This window comes from Miscanthus floridulus, chromosome 12 (assembly GCF_019320115.1).
Source record: "Miscanthus floridulus cultivar M001 chromosome 12, ASM1932011v1, whole genome shotgun sequence".
NCBI lineage: Eukaryota > Viridiplantae > Streptophyta > Magnoliopsida > Poales > Poaceae > Miscanthus > Miscanthus floridulus.
The window spans coordinates 41829905-41851217 of NC_089591.1; the positions used below are offsets into that span (position 1 = coordinate 41829905).

The 21313-nt window shown below is 49.3% G+C and overlaps 2 protein-coding genes across 2 annotated transcripts; one reads left to right on the forward strand and one right to left on the reverse strand.

Moving 5' to 3' along the window:
* Window positions 1-11746: 11746 nt before the first annotated feature.
* Window positions 11747-12316, reverse strand: LOC136495767 (uncharacterized mitochondrial protein AtMg00810-like). The gene has a single exon (XM_066491601.1). It carries the CDS (start codon window positions 12314-12316, stop codon window positions 11747-11749), a length of 570 nt encoding a protein of 189 aa, XP_066347698.1.
* A 4105-nt stretch (window positions 12317-16421) lies between these two features.
* Window positions 16422-19577, forward strand: LOC136496654 (beta-fructofuranosidase, insoluble isoenzyme 2-like). Its single transcript, XM_066492381.1, has 6 exons — window positions 16422-16614; window positions 17086-17094; window positions 17247-18283; window positions 18672-18925; window positions 19113-19203; window positions 19293-19577. Exons 1-6 carry the CDS (start codon window positions 16425-16427, stop codon window positions 19476-19478), a joined length of 1767 nt encoding a protein of 588 aa, XP_066348478.1. The 5' UTR covers window positions 16422-16424; the 3' UTR covers window positions 19479-19577.
* The last annotated feature ends 1736 nt before the right edge of the window (window positions 19578-21313 follow it).

Here is a 21313-nt window from a genome sequence, read left to right on the forward strand (position 1 = left end):
CCACGCAGGCCACGCCGACCGGGGTGCTACAGCGTCCCCAGGGGTCCCCAACGTGGATTTCCGCTGGTTGGACTCACTTCCGCCCGTTAGGGCTCCACGAGGAATCAAGTCACCGGGGATTTGAGTCTTATGCTCGATCCCCGGTCAAGGGTACGTTCATCCCGCCTGATCCTGATTCCAAACCCAAGCTGTATCGATCCTATTCGAGCTCGGCTCTCGTTGCTGGCACTCAGGGCGGTTCGGGAGGGGTGCACGGGTCTCAGGATCATCATGGTTATGAGGATGGGGATGGGGGTAATCATCACCTACCTAAAATCAATTTTCCTCCATTTGATGGTGCCAACCCAAAATTGTGGCTCGGGCGTTGCTTAGATTATTTTGAGATGTACTTTGTTCCGCGCCGCCGCTGGGTCAAGGTGGCCACCATGCACCTGTCTGGCGCCGCGGCATGTTGGTTGCAATCGGTTGAGGAGCAGGTTCGCTCGGGGGGCCTAGGAGCAGTTTCAGGAGCTGGTCATGAACCGCTTTGGTAAAGACCAGCATGAACTGCTGGTTCGTCAGCTCTTTCACATTCACGAGTCAACCATGGTCTAAGAATATATTGACAAATTCACTGGGTTGGTAGATCAGTTAATTGCTTATGGCCGTAATACCGATCCAATTTACTATGCTATGCATTTTGTCGATGGATTGCGTGCCGACATTCGTGCTGCTGTTCATATGCAACGTCCTAGAATTTGGATACTGCCTGTGTCCTTGCTCTGTTGCAGGAGGAATTGGTGGATCCTGTTTGTAAGAAGGAGCTTCGACGACCTGAACCATTCACCTTTGCCAAGGCTCCTGTGCGTGGGCCGCCGCCGCCGCTGCTCAATCAGCCACCGCGTCTGGACCGTCAAGATAAGCCAGTGCTGCTGCATCCGGTCCCCGAACGACGTGCTCGTGGTATGGATGACAAGCTCTCCACGTTGCGTGATTATCGGCGCGCTCGTGGCCTCTATTTCCGGTGTGGAGAGAAATGGTCACGTGATCATTGATGTCCTGAAGCAATTCAATTGCATGCTTTGCAAGGACTCTGGGAGGTTTGTTTTTTTGGGGACTGTCAGGAGGATGGCTATGATGACTATTTGGAAGCTAGCACTGAAGAAGCTCAATTGTGTATTGCTATGTCTATGGCTGCTTCTGGAGGTCCACTCTCTGTCACCTCTATTCGGTTCATGGGGCACATTCAGGGTCATCCAGTTCATATTCTCATTGATTCTGGTAGTAGTCACACCTTTGTCAGCGCTGCACTGGCTACTCAGTTGCTAGGTCAGTCTATTCTCTTGCCTCCACTCAAGGTCATGGTGGCAGATGGTTCGTAGTTGCTTTGCTCCTCTCAATTTCAGAACCTCGTTTGGATTGTTCAGACTCATGATTTTGTCTCTCAAGCTAAGGTGTTGCCGTTGTCTTCTTATGAGTAATTGTGGGCATGGATTGGTTGGCTTCTTATAGTCCAGTTGTGGGGGATATACCCCCGGGTACCACAAGATGGTACATGGGCCGCACCATCCGAGGTGGCCCGGCCCATAAGATCAAGGCGTACATGGCTAGATTACAAGTTGTACTAGATATTGTAATAGTACCAAATAGGATACTTTACTTGTATGATCCTGTAGTTCCAATAATTCACCGCGAGCAAGGAAGATATGGTCAGAGCTCGGCGGAGCCGTTTGGCGTGGCTCGCTAGTCGGCTCGGCGTGGTCGACGTGGCTCGCTTGACGGCTCGGCGTGGTCGACGTGGCTCGCTTGTGGCTCGGCGTGGCTCGCTTGACGGCTCGACGTGTTCTGCATGGTGTCCATGTAGATGATTTTGTCTCTCAAGCTAAGGTGTTGCCGTTGTCTTCTTATGAGTAATTGTGGGCATGGATTGGTTGGCTTCTTATAGTCCAGTGAACATTGATTGGCAACACAAGTGGCTGCTTATTACACAAGGACAAAACTAGTGTTTCTTGTAGGGTTCTCTCTCAGCTCTGCCTCCTGGTTCACTAGTGCAGGTATCGGCAGTATTGTCAGATGCCTCTATTGTCGGTTAGGAAGCAGTACCACCGGAGGTCTCAGCACTCTCAGCTGAATTTCAGTCAGTGTTTGTTCCTCCTTCAGGTTATCCTCCAGCCTGTGATTGTGATCATGCCATCCCATTGCTACCGGGAGCCAGTCCATTCTCGGTCTGTCCATATCGCTACCCTCCAGCTGTCAAAGATGAAATCAAGCGACAAATTTTAGATATGTTACAGTCAGGAACCATTCAGCACAGTAATAGCCCCTTTTCTTCATCTGTGTTGCTAGTCAAGAAAAAGGACGGTACCTTCTGCTTTTGCGTTGATTTCAGATAGCTTAATGCTCTCACTGCCAAAGCTAAGTATCTAGTGCCCGTAATCGAGGAGCTACTAGATGAGTTGACCCATGCCTCTTGGTTTTCCTGTCTGGATCTCACTGCTGGGTATCACCAGATACGTTTGAAAACTGGAGAAGAATTTAAGACTACCTTTCAGACACATTCGGGCCATTACGAGTTTCGAGTTATGGCCTTCGGCCTCATAGGAGCTCCAACAACCTTCCTGAAAGCTATGAATACCACTCTCTAGTCTCTCTTGCGCAAGTGTGTGTTGGTGTTCTTTGACGATATCCTCATTTTCAGCCGTACCTATGAAGAACATTTGGAGCACATTCGTCAGGTGCTAGAGTTACTGCAACGTGATCAGTGGTAGGTCAAGTTGTCTAAATGCCGCTTTGCTCAGCGTCAGTTACGCTACCTTGGTCACATCATTTCGGCTGAAGGTGTCGCCACTGACCCTGAGAAGATTCAGGCAGTTGTGCAATGGCCGCCCCCCAAACAGTAAAAGATCTGCGAAGTTTTTTTGGGTCTCGCAGGTTATTACAGGCGTTTTGTCAGGAATTTTGGCATTATCTCGCGCCCTTTGACTGAACTGTTACACAAGGGTGCTATTTTTGTCTGGACAGATTTGTAGGAGCAGGCATTTTCGGCTCTCAAACAAGCGCTTACATCTGCTCCAGTGCTGGCCCTTCCTGACTTCAGTAAACCCTTTTCAGTTGAAACCGATGCAAGTGGCACTGGTATTGGGGCAGTGTTAATGTAGAGTGGGCATCCTTTAGCCTATTTGAGCAGAGCTTTGGGACCTCGCTCACGGGGTTTGTCCACTTATGAAAAAGAATATATGGCAATTCTGATGGCTTTGGAACAGTGGCACAGCTACCTTCAGCATGCTGAGTTCCAGATAGTTACTGATCAGCGTAGTCTTGTGCAGCTCACAGAGCAACGCTTGCACACTCCTTGGCAACAGAAAGTGTTCACTAAATTGGTTGGCCTTCAGTACAAGATTGTGTACCGCAAGGGTGCTGACAATGGCGTGGCCGACGCTTTGTCTTGCACTCCCACATCTCAGCTTGCTGCGGTTTCAGTCTATCAACCGCAGTGGCTTGAGGAAGTAATTTCCACCTATGCACAGGATGTCCGTGCTCAAGAACTCCTTACTAAGCTATCCATTACACCTGATGCAGTACCTCCTTTCACATTGAGGGATGGTCTGCTCCGTTATAACCATCGAGTTTGGGTGGGTCACAGCAAGGAACTGCAGACTAAATTGATTGCAGCAGTACATTCAACAGCTATTGGTGGACATTCCGGTGTCGCTGTTACCTATCGCCGTCTCAAACAAATCTTTGCTTGGCAAGGGATGAAGTCAGCGATTCATGCTTTTGTTGCTACTTGCACTGTCTATCAACAGGCCAAACCTGATCAATCAAAACTTCTAGGTCTGTTGCAACCCCTTCTGGTTCCTGACGGGGCTTGGTCCGTCATCTCGATGGATTTCATTGAAGGGCTTCCGTCTCCACAAGGCTTCAACTGCATTTTGGTCGTGGTAGATTTGTTCTCCAAGTATTCTCATTTTCTGGCCCTCAAGCATCCATTCACTGCTGCCTCTATTGCTCAGCTATTCCTCTCGCAAGTATATAAACTGCATGGTCTTCCCCAAGCTATCATCTCGGATCCGGATAAGATCTTTACTAGCAACTTTTGGCATGAGTTATTCAAATTGGCTGGTGTGGAGTTGCGTATGAGCACGGCGTACCACCCACAGTCTGATGGTCAAACGGAGCGAGTGAATCAATGTGTTGAAACATTTCTCCGCTGTTTTACTCATGCATGTTGTCGCACTTGGCGTCAGTGGCTGGACCAAGCTGAGTTTTGGTACAATACCAATTGGCATTATGCTCTCGGGCGCTCACCCTTTGAGGTTTTGTATGGTTATGTCCCACGGCACTTTGGGCTTGCTGTCAGCCCGGATGTCCCAGTGACAGATTTGGCCACCTGGTTGTCTGACAGAGCTCTTATGACTGATGTAATTCGACAGCATCTCAACAGTGCAAAGCAACGCATGAAGAAGTATGACGATCAACATCGGTCTGAGCGTCACTTTGAGGTAAACGATTGGGTGTTTGTCAAACTTCAACCATACATTCAGTCTTCCTTGAGCCAGCGCGCCAATCAGAAGTTATCTTACAAATTCTTTGGACCGTACCGTGTGGTTGCACATGTGGGTACCATGGCCTATCAGTTGGAGCTGCCTGCCTCTTCATCTGTGCATCCGGTCTTTCATGTGTCGCAATTGAAAAAGTTAGTCGGTGCTCATCATACTGTCACAGCGCAACCCCCTTCAGCAAATGTTATTTGGAGTATTCCTGAACGGATTTTGCAAGTCCGATCCGTGTTCAAAGGTACGCGTTCAATATCTCAGGGACTGATCAAGTGGTCTAATTTACCAGCTTCTCTAGCCACATGGGAGGACCTGGAGCATCTCCGACAGTAGTTTCCTCGCGCCACCGTCTGGAGTCGGCTTGGCGCGCAAGGGGGAGGGGATGTTACGGCCCAAGATGCGGAACCGCGTCTGACTTCGGAAGAGGAGACCGTAGCACATGGGCCTGGGCTGCATCCAAGGCATTCCAGCAGAGCAAGGGTGCTGAGCACGCGTACCAGCGGGGACGAATGGGCAAAGGCGTGAAGCAGCTGTCCACCTGGGAATCTGATATATGTGTAATAGGTTAGAGGAGAGAGGGTAATCAGAAACTTATAACAATTGACTTGCCTCCTGCAAGCTTCCTCTAAACCCGCCCCCTTGCTTGCTCTTCTTCCTCCTTTCTGATTACTGCTACTCGCCTAAATCTATACAACTTGCCTTGGTCGTAACAGACACCTTGTCCCTAGCTACTGACTAAAGGAACCAATAGTCACAATCACAAGTGTTGTGTTTTTCTTATGCTGTACACAGGGTGACACGCTACTACACTAGACAGGTCATGCATGTAGACTAACCAAACACTTTTTTTATGACCAATAATATACGTTGAGCATCACCTGAAAAACTCATCAATAGGCTACTGTAAGTGCCTAAGTCTTTTCAGGGTCCTATAAGTTGTCACTTTAAGCCTGAATTAATTAAGTTTGATAGGTCTGGCAGCTCAGACAACATGCCTGTCACAGCAGAAATCACGAGCTCAGACAACATGACTGTCGTGATCGGCTGGGCCCGGCTGGCTGGGTGGGCTGGCCAGCTCACATAGACACGGTTCCAATAAACCAGCCAGCAGTATTTTTCTCTCACATAAACAAACCAGCAACGATATAAACTAGCTAGTTGGCTTAAGCCTGTTCGGTTGGCTAATTCGTATTGTTGCTGGTTCGTTTATATGAGAGAGAAGTACTGCTGTCTGGTTCATTAAAATAGTATCCATGTGAGGGGGCTGGCCAGCCCAGCCAGCCCCAGCTGGTTAACTCATCAACTCAACTGTGACAGAAATCACCAACTCTCTGGCAGGAGTATCGTATCAGACACTTTTTTTTTTTGTTGCTCTTCTTTTCCCGAATTTAACACAGTGCTTCTTCCAGTGGTTAGTTGACTTTAGTTCTAACTCGATTTTACTATCTTCTCTGCGGGCTGTTATTCGCTCTGAATGCGTCGGCGCAACGCCAGATCCCAACGGTACGTCGACGTTGCCCCCCACCTTATAAATTCCTCCTGTACAATCATTATGCATCAGAGATTATGAAGTTTTTTATCCTATGAAACAAATGCATGCAGCTCCGTTTTATTACAAGGGATGGTACCATTTCTTCTACCAGTACAACCCCAAAGGCGCCGTATGGAGCAACATCGTATGGGCGCACTCGGTCTCACGTGACCTCATCAACTGGGTGGCACTAGAGCCGGCGATCGAGCCCGGCCAGCAACCCGTCCGACAAGTACGGCTGCTGGCCCAATTGATATCTACAATTAATAAAATAAAGTTGTCACTGTGATCTCCTTTCTCTTCATTTTATGAGCGGAGGCGCTCATGGCCATGGGCCCATGGCGGCGGCGGGAGGTGGGAGGGGAAGAAGGAGGTCGCCATGGGTGGTGGGCAGGGGGACAGTGGGCAGTGGGCGCGTGAGGAGGAAGAAGGTCGGGTCGTGCCTTAACCGGTTGGTCGTGGTCGAGGACGACAATGGCGGAGGCGACCTTGGGCGGGGTGAGGAGGCGGTTGGGGAGCATGGGGGGAAGAAGAGAAGGCGCACGTGAGGCGAGAAAGGAGGCGTGCGCGCGGACAGAACTTTCTACCCCTGCAAGTGTAGTAAAGTCCATATAATTATGCCCATTTATTTACCTTTATTATTTTCGTCTGTTACCTTCGGAGTCAATTGGGCCAACGCCGAACTCCAGCGAGCTACGCGAGGTACACAACTTTTGCTGGGTCTAACTGAAATAAGTAACAGTTAGGCGCGCGGCTAAAAGAAGTGCCAGTGTATTATCTCGGATACATAGGGAAAAGACACCCTCAAGGAATCTTCCGACTTTCCGAGCACACCGTCAACTGGACCTGTCGTTCGTTCGTTGTCGTTGTCCTTCCACCATGTTCATTTTCTAAGGCCTTTAAATTCAGGACCCTCGGGTATCACATGTGATATCGCATGGGGTATTCGAATACTAATAAAAAAACAAATTACAGAATCCATCGGTAATCCATTAGATGAATTTATTAAGTCTAATTAATCCATCATTAGCACATGTGTACTGTAGCACCACATTATCAAATCATGGATTAATTAGGCTTAAAAGATTCGTCTCGTAAATTAGTCGTAAACTATGCAATTAATTTTTTTAGTCTATATTTAATACTTCATATATATGTCAAACATTCGATGTGATAGAAAGCAAACTTTAGGGGACAACTAAACAAGGCCTCAATTTCGGTCACTTCTCCAATCTTTTGATGCGACGTCCGTGTCCATTCCTTTCAGAGGTTCATGTGGTAGCTCGCACTAGCTAGGCTCTCTTTCCTTTCGCACAAACGCTAGCTCACCACCGGCCAACGGAAATGAACGAAAATGCTTCACGCTCACGCACTATATGATCGTTCAGTTCCTCACGCAAAATTTTCTCATGAGCCGTTTCCTGGCCTTGCAATTAAGAAGCACCAACACAATAACCATATCATATCAACACAATAACCATATCACCACCGGCCAACTGTTGGAGTTTGGCAAGAACTTCTTTGGAATTGCATATTTGAAACTTTGGGTACAACGTTAACGTATTAGAAGCTGGGAGATTCACAGCTAGTTCTCCACCTTTAACCTTCATTGTGGTGCTCAAAGTTAGGTTGTGATGCAGAGAGGGTAAGTGGTTAGGAAACTTCACCGTAAAAAGTAATATCTATGTTTATATAATATTATAAAAAAGAAACATGCAATAGTTGATCACGTTTTTAGCACCACACCTCTTAATATTTCTTTTTGTAGAATGCTAGTGATGACAAACCACTTAAGTAGACAGGAATTGGTCATAAAAGTGACTTTTGTGCAACTCGATCAACAATTAGATTCTATTAATAGACCCTTACTAATAGGGATTTTCACTTTGCGAATGTATAAAGAATAGTAAACCAAATTGCAGTGCCTCTAAACAAATCATTATGGAAGCTCAAGTACCCCTAAAAGTTCAAGATATTTGTTTGGTTCTTAACAAAGGGGTGATTTTGACAAAAGACGATCTCCTAAAATAAAATAGGAAGGGTGATGAAAAGTATTATTTTTTTACAATAAAAGAATCATCCAACAATTGTTTTTGGAGTTTAACGTAGCATGATTTATTTGAAGGATTGTCCATAGAATTTGGCTTACAACCACCAATTGATATGAGTTTTTTTTTAAACATGGTTACAATAAATGGATCCAAAGGTATGATATGAATTTTTGTTCAAATATGGTTACAACAAATGGATCCAAAGCTACGATCTCAAATTTGAGTGGGAGCATGTGCTTTCTTTGTAGTCTATATGGTTTCGACAAAAAAAAATAATTATAGTCTTATTTACATGTTGTTTTTAGGGAAACCTAGGGGATGCAGTTCTAGTCAATGCTTTAAAAGAAGTTGGGCCAACAAAATTTGAAGTGGGTACGCCGAGTGATGAAGACTACAACAATTCAGAATTTTCCTAAAAATAGGTAGAGGTCTTCTAATAGGCTAGAGCTTAGTTTGTTGCTAGTTTCATAGTCTTTTACACTTTTGTTGATTTCTTAGAGCTTCTCTTCATCAGCATCCTTAGTGGCCAAAACTTTGTAATAATAGATAGTTTTTTTCTTGATTACGCAAGAGGATTGCGCATCATTGTATTCAGTAGATAGAGTTTAAACATACAAAAGTGTTCCGGCGTTAAGCCGGTTACAGATTTAAAAGGCTACATCTTGAAGGTGACAACCATGACAACTGAATAGCATAGCCCTTGTCGCCAAATACTCGAGGCCATGTGCCCCGGCCTAAATCCAAGTATCTGTCTCTGCCTTGATCACCGGCATCAGCTGGCTCACCGTGGTGTAGGCATCCTCGAAGCATCGAGCATTCTTTTCCTTGCAGATTGTCCACGATACAAGCGCGAAGAAGGTGTCAAGGCCTTGCTGCTACTGGCCGGTCCACAACGATCGCAGCCATCGCCAGAAGGTGTGAATTGTTGGTGTTGCCGGTGGAAGCTGTCGGCCGAGAGCTTGGCAGATGTGATGCCATACTTCCCTAGTGTATGGACAACATGCTATAATATGATCAATGGTTCCAGTCGCCTGATCACAGAGGTAGCATTGCTCTCTCGCGTCGAGGCCATGGCGGGCACGGCAGTCAGCGGTCCAGTGTCTCCTTCTAAATGCCAGCCATAAAAAGATCTTGACGCGCAACGGCGCCCAAGTTTTCCAGATCAAACGTTGGCCCAGAAATTTTGTTGATCCAGAATGGAGTAATAATAATAGATAGTTGAGTGTAAAACTTTAGCAAAAGCTAAATAAAATTTCTTCAATAAAAAAGCTATAAAATTAGTACTGTGCCTCATGTACTAGAATCTGAGGCGGTGGTACCTCCTGAAGGACTAATGAAAAGGCAACATTTCTGTTGGTGGAAACACTGCAACAGCACCTTAATTAGCCACCTGAATAAGGATGGAAGCGACTATCAGCCAGGCGAAGTCGTATAATCATCATTCATCAATCAACAAATACTGAATTTATTAGCTGCACTTGCACAAGATTCATTTTTTGGCAGCTTTCAATGTTTTTGGGAATTTGGGCTGGGCTGTTTTGGGTGCAGATGAAAATCGGGCACAAGTTGCTACAGTACAGCTTTCAAAATAGTATTTTCTTCCAACGGATCAGTTGGCTAATGAGGAAAACTGTGCAGGCGCAAAGGGCTGGACCTCTTGGGCCTAATTTGGCTCTCCAGGCGTCGTCCCTAACAGGCGGGTGGGAGTTTGCAGCAGGCCTAAAGCTCGTGTGTAATTGACTGTTTGCTGATTTATTTCCCGGCCCATTTCACTGAGCGAAGGTGAAGACTGAGCAATTTAGTATTTGGGTTTGGTCTTAAAAAATGAGATGTGTTAACAATGTAAGATGGAGGTGAGTAAATTTATCATGTAAATATACTTTTTTAATAACATATATATTGTCACTTTTATAAATCAGCTAGATAAAATTCCACCTTCTACACCATGAATAAGGCATAGACTATAAAAAAGGTGGCTTTCAATAACTTGGTCAAAAATAGTTAGTCATAAATATTGATACTCTTCTCTATAAATTTGGTTGAAATTGAGGACTTCCGACAAAGCTAAAATGTCACTCTTTTGCAGGATAGAGATAATAAATGACTACTCCCTCTGTTCCAAAATAAACGCACATCTCGCTTCTTGAGGAGTCAGTTTTTTTTAAGTTTGACTAGGAATATAGAAAATAATATCAACATTTATATCTCTACAAATAAGTTCATTATGAAAGTATATTCAATGCTTAATCTAATAATACTTATTATACATCATAAATATTAGCACATATTTTTGTATATATTTGATTGAAACTTTAAAAGGTTTGACTCCTTAGAAAGCGTGATGTGCATTTATTTTTGAACGGAGGGAATACATTTATGATGGGATGGAGAAGACATGTTCCTATTATGGGATGGAGTGGATAGATTCCTATGACATAGAGGTGGTTTTTGATAAGTTTGTTTCTGTAATACTATAGCTAGATAGACAGACAAATAGATACAATGGTCAACAGACCTTCCCAAGAAAAAAATAAATATTCTTTATCTAAGAGAAAGAAAAAAATGAAATATACTTCAATCTAAAGATAGATATGTATAACTTCAGACAAGGCTGATCAGAGTCAACCCATAGATTTATTCTTCGTCAATAAAAAATCCACAGATTTATGATATTTTTTAGGCATATAATATATCTCCTTGTGAGACGAGAAGAAGCAGCCGATCAGCGGTCTGTTAGCCCACAGGATTACCGGCTCAAGTGAGTCGACCACTCACCAGTCTTGTCGACCACGGCTGAGCATGACAGACGTTGTCTGACCACACACTATGGTCAGAGGTAGAAGAAGAGGGAGAACAGAGTATACACACACAGCAGAGACACCAGCGTTTGCTGGAGCCCTGTATAGGAGATGGCAAATCTGAACTCTCTTTGTTGAGTTGCAGTGGCAAACTATATATACAATTCTACTCATCTAGTCCTAGTACAGCTGCCCTGCTGCAACAGTGACTAGATAACACAACAGAACTGACTTCTGTGCATGTCCCTATCGTGGCTACAGTGAGGCAGGTGAGCCATTCGGCGCCTGCCCCTGCTGCGGCTACAGTACCACAGTAGGGAGCCTTTTCGGCGCCGTCTTCCCTTGCTTTGTGTTCACACAAGGAAGCAATAGATTATCTAATAATTCTTCCCTTAATGCTACTGTTATCCCTTGTACCCCCTCCATGCCGATCATCTCCTTCAGCTCCTTGAGTCGAAGACGTCCGAGCGGCTTAGTGAGGACGTCTGTGAGTTGCCGACCAGTTTTGACGAACTCGATGACGATCTGCCCTTCATCGACATAGTTCCTGAGGAAGTGAAACTTCACGTCGATGTGCTTGCTCCGGTCATGGAGAACCGGATTCTTCGCGAGGGCGATGGCAGGCTAGTTGTCCACCATCAGTGCTGGTGGGTGAGCTTCTGCACCGGTCAGCTCGCCCAACAGCTGGCGCAACCACACAACTTGGCACGTCGCTGTGCCCACCGCTAGGTACTCTGCCTCACACGTAGACAGCGCCACCACCTTCTGTTTCAGCGACAGCCATAAAATTGGAGCCGACCTGAGGAAGACGAGCACGTCAGAGGTGCTCCGTCATCCGTCGATGTCCCCCGCCATGTCTACATCGCTGAATACAGTGAGCTGTAGCCTACTCCTGCCGGTCTTGGGGAAGATGATCCCCTGATCCACCGTCCCCTTGACGTAGCACAGTAGCCGCTTCACCGTAGCCCAGTGATCCTCTCTGGGATCCTCCATGAAGCGACTGAAGTAGTCCACGACGAACGTAATGTCCGGCCTCATATGGACTAGGTAGCACAGACCGCCGACGATGCTCCAGTAGAGTGTTGCATCCACCTTTGCCATGGTGCTGGCCTTCGTCAGCTTCAGCCGCTCCTCCATCGGAGTCACGCATGGCTTGCACTCAGTAATGTCGCTCCGCTCCAACAGCTTCAAGGCATAAGCGCTCTGACCGAGCGTGAGTTCCTCTTTCCCCTGTCTCACCTCGATGCTGAGGTAGTAGGAGAGTGCGCCGAGATCGTTCATTTGAAAACGAGCCACCATCTCGCGCTTGAAGCTACCGATGTCCACCGCACGTGCGCCGATGATGATCAAATCATCCACATACATGCCGACGATGAGCTCCTCCTTCCCCCATCGCGGCATGTAGAGCGCGTGCTCAGTTACGCACCTTGTGAACCCAAGCTCGCCCAGCGTGGCGTCAAGCTTGGTGTTCCACGCTCATGGGGCCTGCCGCAGCCTGTAGAGCGCCTTGTGCAGTCGGAGGACCCTGTGCTCCGCTCCCTTGATAGCGAAACCTAGAGGTTGCCTAACGAAGACCGTCTCCGAAAGCTAGCCGTTGAGGAAGGCTGATTTAACGTCCAAATGATGGACGCGCCAATCCTTTGCTGCTGCCAAGGCTAGTAGCAAACGGACAGACTCCATGCGTGCTACTAGCGCAAAGACTTCCTCGTAGTCGATGCCCTCACGCTGAACAAAGCCTTAGGCGACGAGGCGCGCCTCGTGCTTGACAATGGCATCGAGCTCGTCCCGCTTGACCTTGTACACCCACTATAGGCTGATCGGATGGCATCCTGGAGGTGGATCAACGAGCTCCCATGTCTCATTTTCCTCGATCGCCTTCATCTCCTCTAGCATCGCCCGTCGCCAGTTTCCATCGCGCTCCGCCAGTATGAATGTGGGTGGTTCCTCTACACTGATGAGCAGCAGCTCTTGGTCATTGAGCAGCCGACCAGCCAGGCCTGAGGCCCCTATGCCACCGATGATGTCATCTAGCCTGTGGAACCGCACCTCCTCACCTTCGTGGAAGGCATCCACGAACTCAGTGATGTCAGTTGGAGGTAAGACGAACTCGAACGGCATCGATGGAGTTCCCTGTTCCGCCGGAGTGCTCGACACATCACCTGGAGTGCTCGACACCCCGGTTGCAGTGCTCGGTACTACTCCTGGATAGCTCGTCACCACTCCTAGAGTGGTCTGCACCCCTCCTAGAGTGCTTGGCACCAATCTTGTAGTGGTCGGCACCACTACAAGACTGCTTGGCTCCGCTACGGGAGTGCTCGGCACCCGTCCTGGAGTGGTCGACACCACTGCAGGACCTCCTGGCTCCACTCCTGGCATGCTTGGCATTCCTCTAGGAGTGCTCGGCACTCCTCCTTGAGTGTTTGGCATCCCTCCCGAAGTGCTCGGCACCGCCCTAGGAGTGCTCGGCTCTATTGCTGGAGTGCTCGGCACCCCTCCCAGAGTGCTCGACACCTCTTCCACATCGTCTCCACCATCGTGGATGACCAAGTGCTCGACGACGAAGGTGCTGGTGAAGCCGCCAGCTTCCCCCATGCTCGGACTAGTCTAGTCCCAAGCCGCCTTCTCGTCAAACACAACGTCGTGCGAGACAAGTACCTTGTCTCCGCATGGGTCATAGTGCCGGTATGCCTTGGTACCCTCCACGTAGCCTAGGAACACCATCGGTGTGCTCCTGTCCTCTAGCTTGGTGAGGATCAGCTTCGTCTTCCTGACGTGGCCGATGTAGCCAAATGTCCAGAGGAAGGACACGCTCGGCTTGCATTCATGCCAAGCCTCGAACGGCATCTTGACCTTCAGGGCCTTGGTGGGAGTGCGGTTGAGGATGAACACCGCCGTGGTCACCGCCTCACCCCAGAACCTTGCTGGCATGCCTTTGGCCTTCATCATGGATCGAGCCATGCCGACCACCGTCTGGTTCCGTCGCTCCACCACGCCATTCTGTTGTGGCGAGTATGGCGCGGTGTGTTGTCGCACCACACTCTGATCCGCGCAGTACGCAGCAAACTCTACCGAAGTGAATTCGCCGCCGTGATCAGTCCTCAGCACGCAGAGCTTCTTGCCGCTCCCGGCCTCCACGCGCATCTTGAACTTCTTGATCACCGTCGCTGCTTCGTCCTTGCTCGTCAGGAGTTGCAGCCACATGTAGCGACTGCAATCATCCATGAGCAGGAGGAAGTACCGCCAACCACCATTTGTGGCTGGCGTGATCGGCCCGCAGAGGTCGCCATGGATGAGCTCGAGAGCGTCCCCCGCGCGATACTTGGCTGCCTTTGAGAACGGTAGCCTCCTTTGCTTTCTGGCCAGGCAGCTGTCACACATCTCGCCTCCGTGCTTGATGTGGGGTAGCCCTCGGACCATCTTCTCCAGCCGACCAAGCGCGTTGAAGCTGAGATGTCCGAACCGGGCATGCCACAGCCACGGTTCCTCGGTGTGCCTTGCCGCTAGGCACACCGGCTACTCTACCTTCAGGTCGAGTAGGTACAGCCGGTTCAGTGACCTCTTCACCTTGGCGAGAAGTCGCTGCTCCTGGTCCCTGATCCTGAGGACTCCGTCCTTGATCAGTACCTCGCTACCGCGGTCATCCAGCTGACCAATGCTGATGATGCTAGAACGCAGCTGCGGGATGTAATATACATCCGTTAGCGCGCGGTCCTCCCCATTCTGGCACCTGAAGATGATGGTGTCGCGCCCTTGGATTGCCACCCGTGAGCCGTCACCAAACTTCACCGTACCGGTAACATCGTCGTTGAACTCGGAGAAGGATGCCTTGGAGCCCATCATGTGGTTGCTGGCACCAGAGTCCAAATACCACCGCTGCTTCTACTCGCCACCCACATGTCCGAGGTGGACTTGGGCGCGCGGTTCGTCGAGGTTGACAGCTTTCAGCGCCTTCCCAGGTCCTTCTGCTGTCGTCACCTCCCCCTTCTCCTCAGCTTCGACGTCGTGCAGTGCATAGAACGTCGCCATCAGGATAGTGGCCTCATCATCATCATCAGCTTGCGCCAGATGAGCTTCAGCCTTCTTCTCCTGCTTGCGATTTGGGCACTCCCATGCCCAATGGCCCGTCTTCTTGCAGCGCCGGTAGGCGTTGGGGTCGACCCGCTTCTTCTTCTCCGAAGAAACCTTGCCACGACGCTTACCATCGCCACCGTGGCTGGAGGAGGCTACCTCGGAGTTCCTCCGAGCAGCCACTCCTCTGTCAGCAGCAGTTTGCCATTGTCCTTTGTTGCTATCGCCTGCTCCAGGCGCTCGTCCACCGCCCGCAGATGGCCTGTCACATCCTCAATGGTGAGGGTGGACAAGTCCAGCATCGTCTCTATGGAGAGAGCGATCTGGATGTACTTTGCTAGCACGGAGTGAAGGTACTTGGAGACTGCCTCCTCTTCATCGATGGTGACGCCGTGGCTCTTCAGCTTGCTGATGAGCATCTGTAGGCAGAGGGAGAAATCTTCCACCGTTTCACCATCTTTGAACTTGAGGTTGTCGTACTCCTGCTTCAGAAGTTGGGCCATCGCCTTCTTTGCGTGGTCGGAACCGACGCGCATCGCCGCAATTGCCTTCCACGCCTTCTTAGCAGAGCTCTTTGCCCCCAACGGCTCCCTGTACTCCACCGGTACAACAGCGAGGATAGCCTCCAATGCTGACATGTCATCTTCCTCATTTTCGGTGCCTTTGTCAACAGCATTCTAGAGCCGTTGAGCTCTGAGCTTGACCTTCATGGTCACCGACCACTCTCCATAGTTGGTGCGATTCAGTGTCGGCCAACTGGTGTCGCTGACCTCCTGCACCGTGTGAACAACGACCTCCTGTCGTGGCTGGGCAGCCACAACAATGCCACTGCTGTCGCCCATCTCCGAACCGTCCGTCATCGCCAGCGGTTAGTCTGGCGACGACGCTTGTACGGCTTTGATACCACTTGTTAGCCCACAGGATTATCGGCTCAGGTGAGTCAACCACTCACCAATCTTGCCGACCACGGCCGAGCACGATAAACGTTGTCCGACCACACACTATGGTCAGAGGTAGAAGAAGAGAGAAAAACAGAGCATACACAGACAGCAGAGACACCAGCGTTGGCCGGAGCCCTGTATAGGAGATTGTAAATCTGAACTCTCTTTGTTGAGTTGCAATGGCAAACTATATATACAACTCTACTCATGTAGTCCTAGTACAGCTGTCCTGCTGCAACAGTGACTAGATAACACAGCAGGACTGACTTTTACGCCTGTCCCTGCCATGGCTACAGTGAGGCAGGTGAGCCGTTCGGCACCTGCCCCTACAGTGGCTATAGTACCATAGTAGGAAGCCTTTTCGGCGCCGCCTTCCTTTAGTAGTGGATTATCTAACACGTTCCGGCCTGCGGCTGCACAGTATAAATAGCATCCCCGTCCTCCACTTTGTTGCATCCTTCACCTGTTCGTGCTACCTGATCTGTGTGCGAGTGAGGGCAATGAGAGCACTTGTAGTGAGTTTTGCTTGGGCGTGGTTGCTGCTGTTGCAGCTCGCAGGAGCTTCGCATGTCGTCCACGACCACGAGAACCTCGAGGCCGAAGCTGCGACAGCGAAGGTGCCACCGTCCATCGTCAACCCCCAGCTGAGGACGGGGTACCACTTCCATCCCGCCAAGAACTGGATCAATGGTAATGTAAAGCTACTAACTAATCAACCAGCCAACTTTTTGAAGGTGATACATGCATCTCCTGAAATAAGAGAGGCTAGTAATAGGCTTGTTCAGGGTTTTGATTTATCGCTTGTAGCCTTAACTATAGTTATGACAGAAATTACGAGAGTTAAAAAAATGCTTAATGCTTAAAGGGTCAGCCCAGCGAAAACAACTTTAGTACGTACTATGCGTCAACAATTGTTTTAGTGCAAAAATTGTGTTCATGTGTTAGCACTAGAGTCATATAGTGGCCAGTGTTAGTACGTTCTACTATGCTCGATCTGAATGCTGTTGTCTGGTAGAGCAACCATTTACTGCTTAATTTAGTAACAATGTTTGTTGTCAGCTGTCAAGGTTTGGCTCTAACTCATCTTCTAATCTTTTCGGTGTACGTGTTGTGCTCTCCACTCTGATTGCATCGATCGGCGGCCTAACTTTGCAACGGCAGATCCCAACGGTAAGTCGATTTCCCAACCTTTTTTATTTTCCTGTTATCATGCATCCATATTTCCAGATTTATTTCGATTGGTGCTCTAGTATTAAGTGGAAAGAAAGTAAATACTACTAGAACTTACGGACTCGGTTTTCGATTGACGAAACTGCATGCAGCGCCCATGTACTACAAAGGGTGGTACCATTTCTTCTACCAGTACAATCCGAAGGGCGCCGTGTGGAACAACATTGTATGGGCGCACTCGGTGTCACGAGATCTCATCCACTGGGTGGCACTAGAGACGGCCCTCAGACCTAGCATCCCGTCCGACAGGTACGGCTGCTGGTCCGGCTCGGCGACCGTGCTCCCCGACGGAAGTCCGGTGATCATGTACACGGGCATCAACCGCCCCAACATCAACTACCAGGTCCAGAACGTGGCCTACCCAAAGAACAAGTCCGACCCGCTGCTCCGCGAGTGGGCGAAGCCGTCCTACAACCCCATCATCGTGCCGCAAGGCGGCATCAACGCGACGCAGTTCCGCGACCCGACCACGGCCTGGCGCGCCGCCGACGGCGACGGCCACTGGCGGCTGCTCATCGGCGGCGTGACGGGGGCCACCGCCGCCCGGGGCGTGGCGTACGTGTACCGGAGCCGCGACTTCAGGCGGTGGACGTGGGTGCGGCGGCCGCTGCACTCGGCGGCCACGGGGATGTGGGAGTGCCCGGACTTCTACCCGGTGAGCACGGACGGCCGGCTCGTGGGGCTCGAGACCTCCGTGTCGTCCGGCCCGCGGGTGAAGCACGTGCTCAAGAACAGCCTCGACCTGCGGCGGTACGACTACTACACCGTCGGCACGTACGACCGGAAGGCCGAGCGGTACGTGCCGGACAACCCCGCCGGCGACGAGCACCGCCTGCGGTACGACTACGGCAACTTCTACGCGTCCAAGACGTTCTTCGACCCGGCGAAGCGGCGCCGGATCCTCTGGGGATGGGCCAACGAGTCGGACACCACCGCCGACGACGTGGCCAAAGGGTGGGCCGGAATTCAGGCGATTCCGAGGACGGTGTGGCTGGACCCCAGCGGGAAGCAGCTGCTGCAGTGGCCCATCGAGGAGGTGGAGGCGCTCAGAGGCAAGTCGGCCACTCTCAAGGACAGGGTAATTAGGCCAGGGCAGCACGTCGAAGTGACCGGGATACAAGCGGCACAGGTGAGCCGTGTGCTTATTAACACTTGTAATCCTTTAATTTTCACTTTGCCGCTCGTATATTCTCATTACCTGGGCTAGCTTGGAAATGTTTTCTTATCACAAAAGGAAAAGCACAGCTAGTGCTACCATTCACTGCCTTCCTGAAAAACTGCTCATCCGATCCTGATTGCCTTCCTGAAAAACTGCACCATGTTATCTTATCCGCCACCAGTGCTCTACAGTCTGCACACACAAGTTGATCACCTGAGCTAGTGCTACCATTCACTGCCTTCCTGAAAACTGCTCATCCGTGTCGCCGTGCAGCCGTGCAGGTGGGGTGGGTGGGTCGTCACCTGAGCTGGGCTGGGAACCAACCAAATTAACACGCGCTTCCTATTCCGCTGTGCAGGCTGACGTGGAGGTGAGCTTCGAGGTGTCGTCGTCGGCCCTGGCTGGGGCCGAGCCGCAGGACCCGGCGCTCGCCTACGACGCCGAGAGGCTGTGCGGCGTCAAGGGCGCGGACGTGAAGGGCGGCGCGGGCCCGTTCGGCCTGTGGGTGCTGGCCTCCGCAAACCTGAAGGAGAGGACCGCGGTGTTCTTCAGGGTGTTCAAGGCCGCCGGCAGCAACAAGCCCGTCGTGCTCATGTGCAACGACCCTACCAAGTAAGTGCTGCGCGCAAACCGGCATCAATCGTCTCTCGCGGCTGTGGCCACCGGCCATGAGCTAGCTTTTCGTGTGTGTTCACCTACAAATAGCAGAGCAGAGCATCCATGCAGATGCAGCTGCTGTGGTTACACGTATGTGCTGCACTGACTTGCACTTGTTTCCGTTTGTTGCACGCGCGCACAGGTCGTCTCTGAACCCAAACCTGTACCGCCCGACGTTTGCCGGTTTTGTTGACACGGACATTTCAAATGGGAAGATATCGCTGAGAAGCTTGGTATGCGTAGCAGTACATGTAAACAATTTTTCATGTAACAAATCCTCTGTTTATGTTTTCTCAGCTGTGGCGATTACTTTTTTCTGCAGATCGACCGGTCGGTTGTTGAGAGCTTTGGAGCCGGGGGCAAGACCTGCATCCTCTCCAGGGTCTACCCGTCGCTCGCCATCGGCAAGAACGCTCGCCTCTACGTGTTCAACAACGGGAATGCGGACGTCCGGGTGTCCCGTCTCACCGCATGGGAGATGAAGAAGCCACTCATGAATGGCGCATGAAGTATTACCCCATAGGGGCTTCCATCGTGTCCTAATTGTATATGATAATGAACTAGCAAATTGTCCGTACGCTGAAAATTGCAGGTGGTAATAATAATAAGCTAGCCATTTGGGTTGGATTTGACTGGATTTGGTAAATTTAAATCAAATAAATTCCAATACCGATAGTAAATGCTAATGTGATGAATGATTAATCTTGTATGAGAAGTTGATAAGAAATTGGCTCAACTTAAATAGTTGGCTATTGCGTTCGCCTACTATGAGTTGAAAAAAGGTGGAAGGCGTATCACTCTCACGCATTGTCGATGCGAATAGACTAGGAGGATAGGCCATTATCACAACCCAAAGTCGTTCTAACTAAAACTTTCAACTAGAACCTCCTCGATGACCTCGTAGAGACCTCTGAACACCCAAGAATTACTTTATCATTCTGTTAAGGAAATTCTTGGTGCTTTCTATTAGGACAAGGACTCCAAATTCGCTAATTACTTCATCAACTCTCCTGGGTCAACCCAAGTCAACTATGGTCAACCCAAAGTCAACTTCTCAAGAAATAATCTCTAGAAGATGCTAATCAACCTTTTTTTATCTCTCCAATTGTGTTTAACAATCTCAAGAACATAAGGAATGGCCCCAATGCCAAAGACCCTTTTGCTACATCAAATTCTCAAAATCAGGGAATTGATCTGTCCGTCAGTTCACTGAATCAGCAGGATTGAGTGGAAAGTAAGTTGTTCTCCACTCCAATGGTGGGACCAGCTTGTCAGCACGAGTTGGTGACTCCCTTCAGTAGAGCCAGCCCCATCTCTCACTCACTCTCTCATTTTCTACCCTCCCTCCCTCTCTCTCTCTCTCTCTCTCAAGAAAAGATGAACAAGGGAAGAACAAGAGAGAGAAAGGAACAAGGATGAAGGAAAAGAAAGGAAGCAGGGAAGGATCAAAGGGCAGCAAGATCAGCATCAAGTCAAGAGCAAGAACATCATCATCTCAATCTTCATCCATGGTTAGCTCAAGAGCTCTCACATCATTTTTCTTGAAATCATCTCTCAAATCCTAGCTCTCAATCTCTTCATGCATGGATGAAGCATGGAGCTTGGTGATCTCTCCACCATCTCAAGGGTGAGATCAAAGTCACCACTAGCTCAACCACCTAATGCAACACTTTAATCTATCTCTAATGAATTTTCATGGATTTTTTGCAAGAGACATCATGAATGGCCAAATCCATCTCTCTATGCTTGGAATCAAGATTGCTCAAGGCCCTTGCTCTGGGTGATATAGAGTCCGCAAATTCTCAGAGCTAAGTTCTCATTGCCCAATCACATGGTTTATCTCTCTTTTATCATGAATAAAATGATTCACAAATCATTAGTTGCACTTGATAACTAGAGCCCAAAACCTAGCCATCACTAGCCTATCGTGTCACCAAAACAAACCTAGAAACATGTCACACATGCATAGTGAACCCAACCCTCAAACTAGATTTGAATCAAACTCAACACGATGAACATAGGTTCTATCGACGGATGATGGAGTGTTCGTCACTTTGGACGAAGTGTCCATCAACACACCACTTAGCCAAAAATTCACAACCCAACCTTTAGTCCTCACTGTAAATAAATCCACAGATCATCCATAAATATTCTCGGACTATCCGTCAATAATTAAATTTGATTTCTAGAGAACCTGAGAGCACCAGTTCTTTACGGAGTGTCCGTCATTTTGCACGGGAGACAGTCCCAACTCCACGGAACGTTCTATGGAACATCCGGAGCACCCACGTACCGTCCGTCAAGAGCCATGGAAGGTTCCGTCAATTCACTCAGAGCCCAAGC

Excerpts from the sequence above, each read along its gene's own strand:
- LOC136495767 (XM_066491601.1), bottom strand. The coding sequence starts at position 12,316 with ATGCCGCGATGGGGGAAGGAGGAGCTCATCGTCGGCATGTATGTGGAT.
- LOC136496654 (XM_066492381.1), top strand. The coding sequence starts at position 16,425 with ATGAGAGCACTTGTAGTGAGTTTTGCTTGGGCGTGGTTGCTGCTGTTG. Across the intron at positions 18,926-19,112 it reads ATGTGCAACGACCCTACCAA|GTCGTCTCTGAACCCAAACC; the intron begins GTAAGTGCTGCG and ends ACGCGCGCACAG. Across the intron at positions 19,204-19,292 it reads AGATATCGCTGAGAAGCTTG|ATCGACCGGTCGGTTGTTGA; the intron begins GTATGCGTAGCA and ends TTTTTTCTGCAG.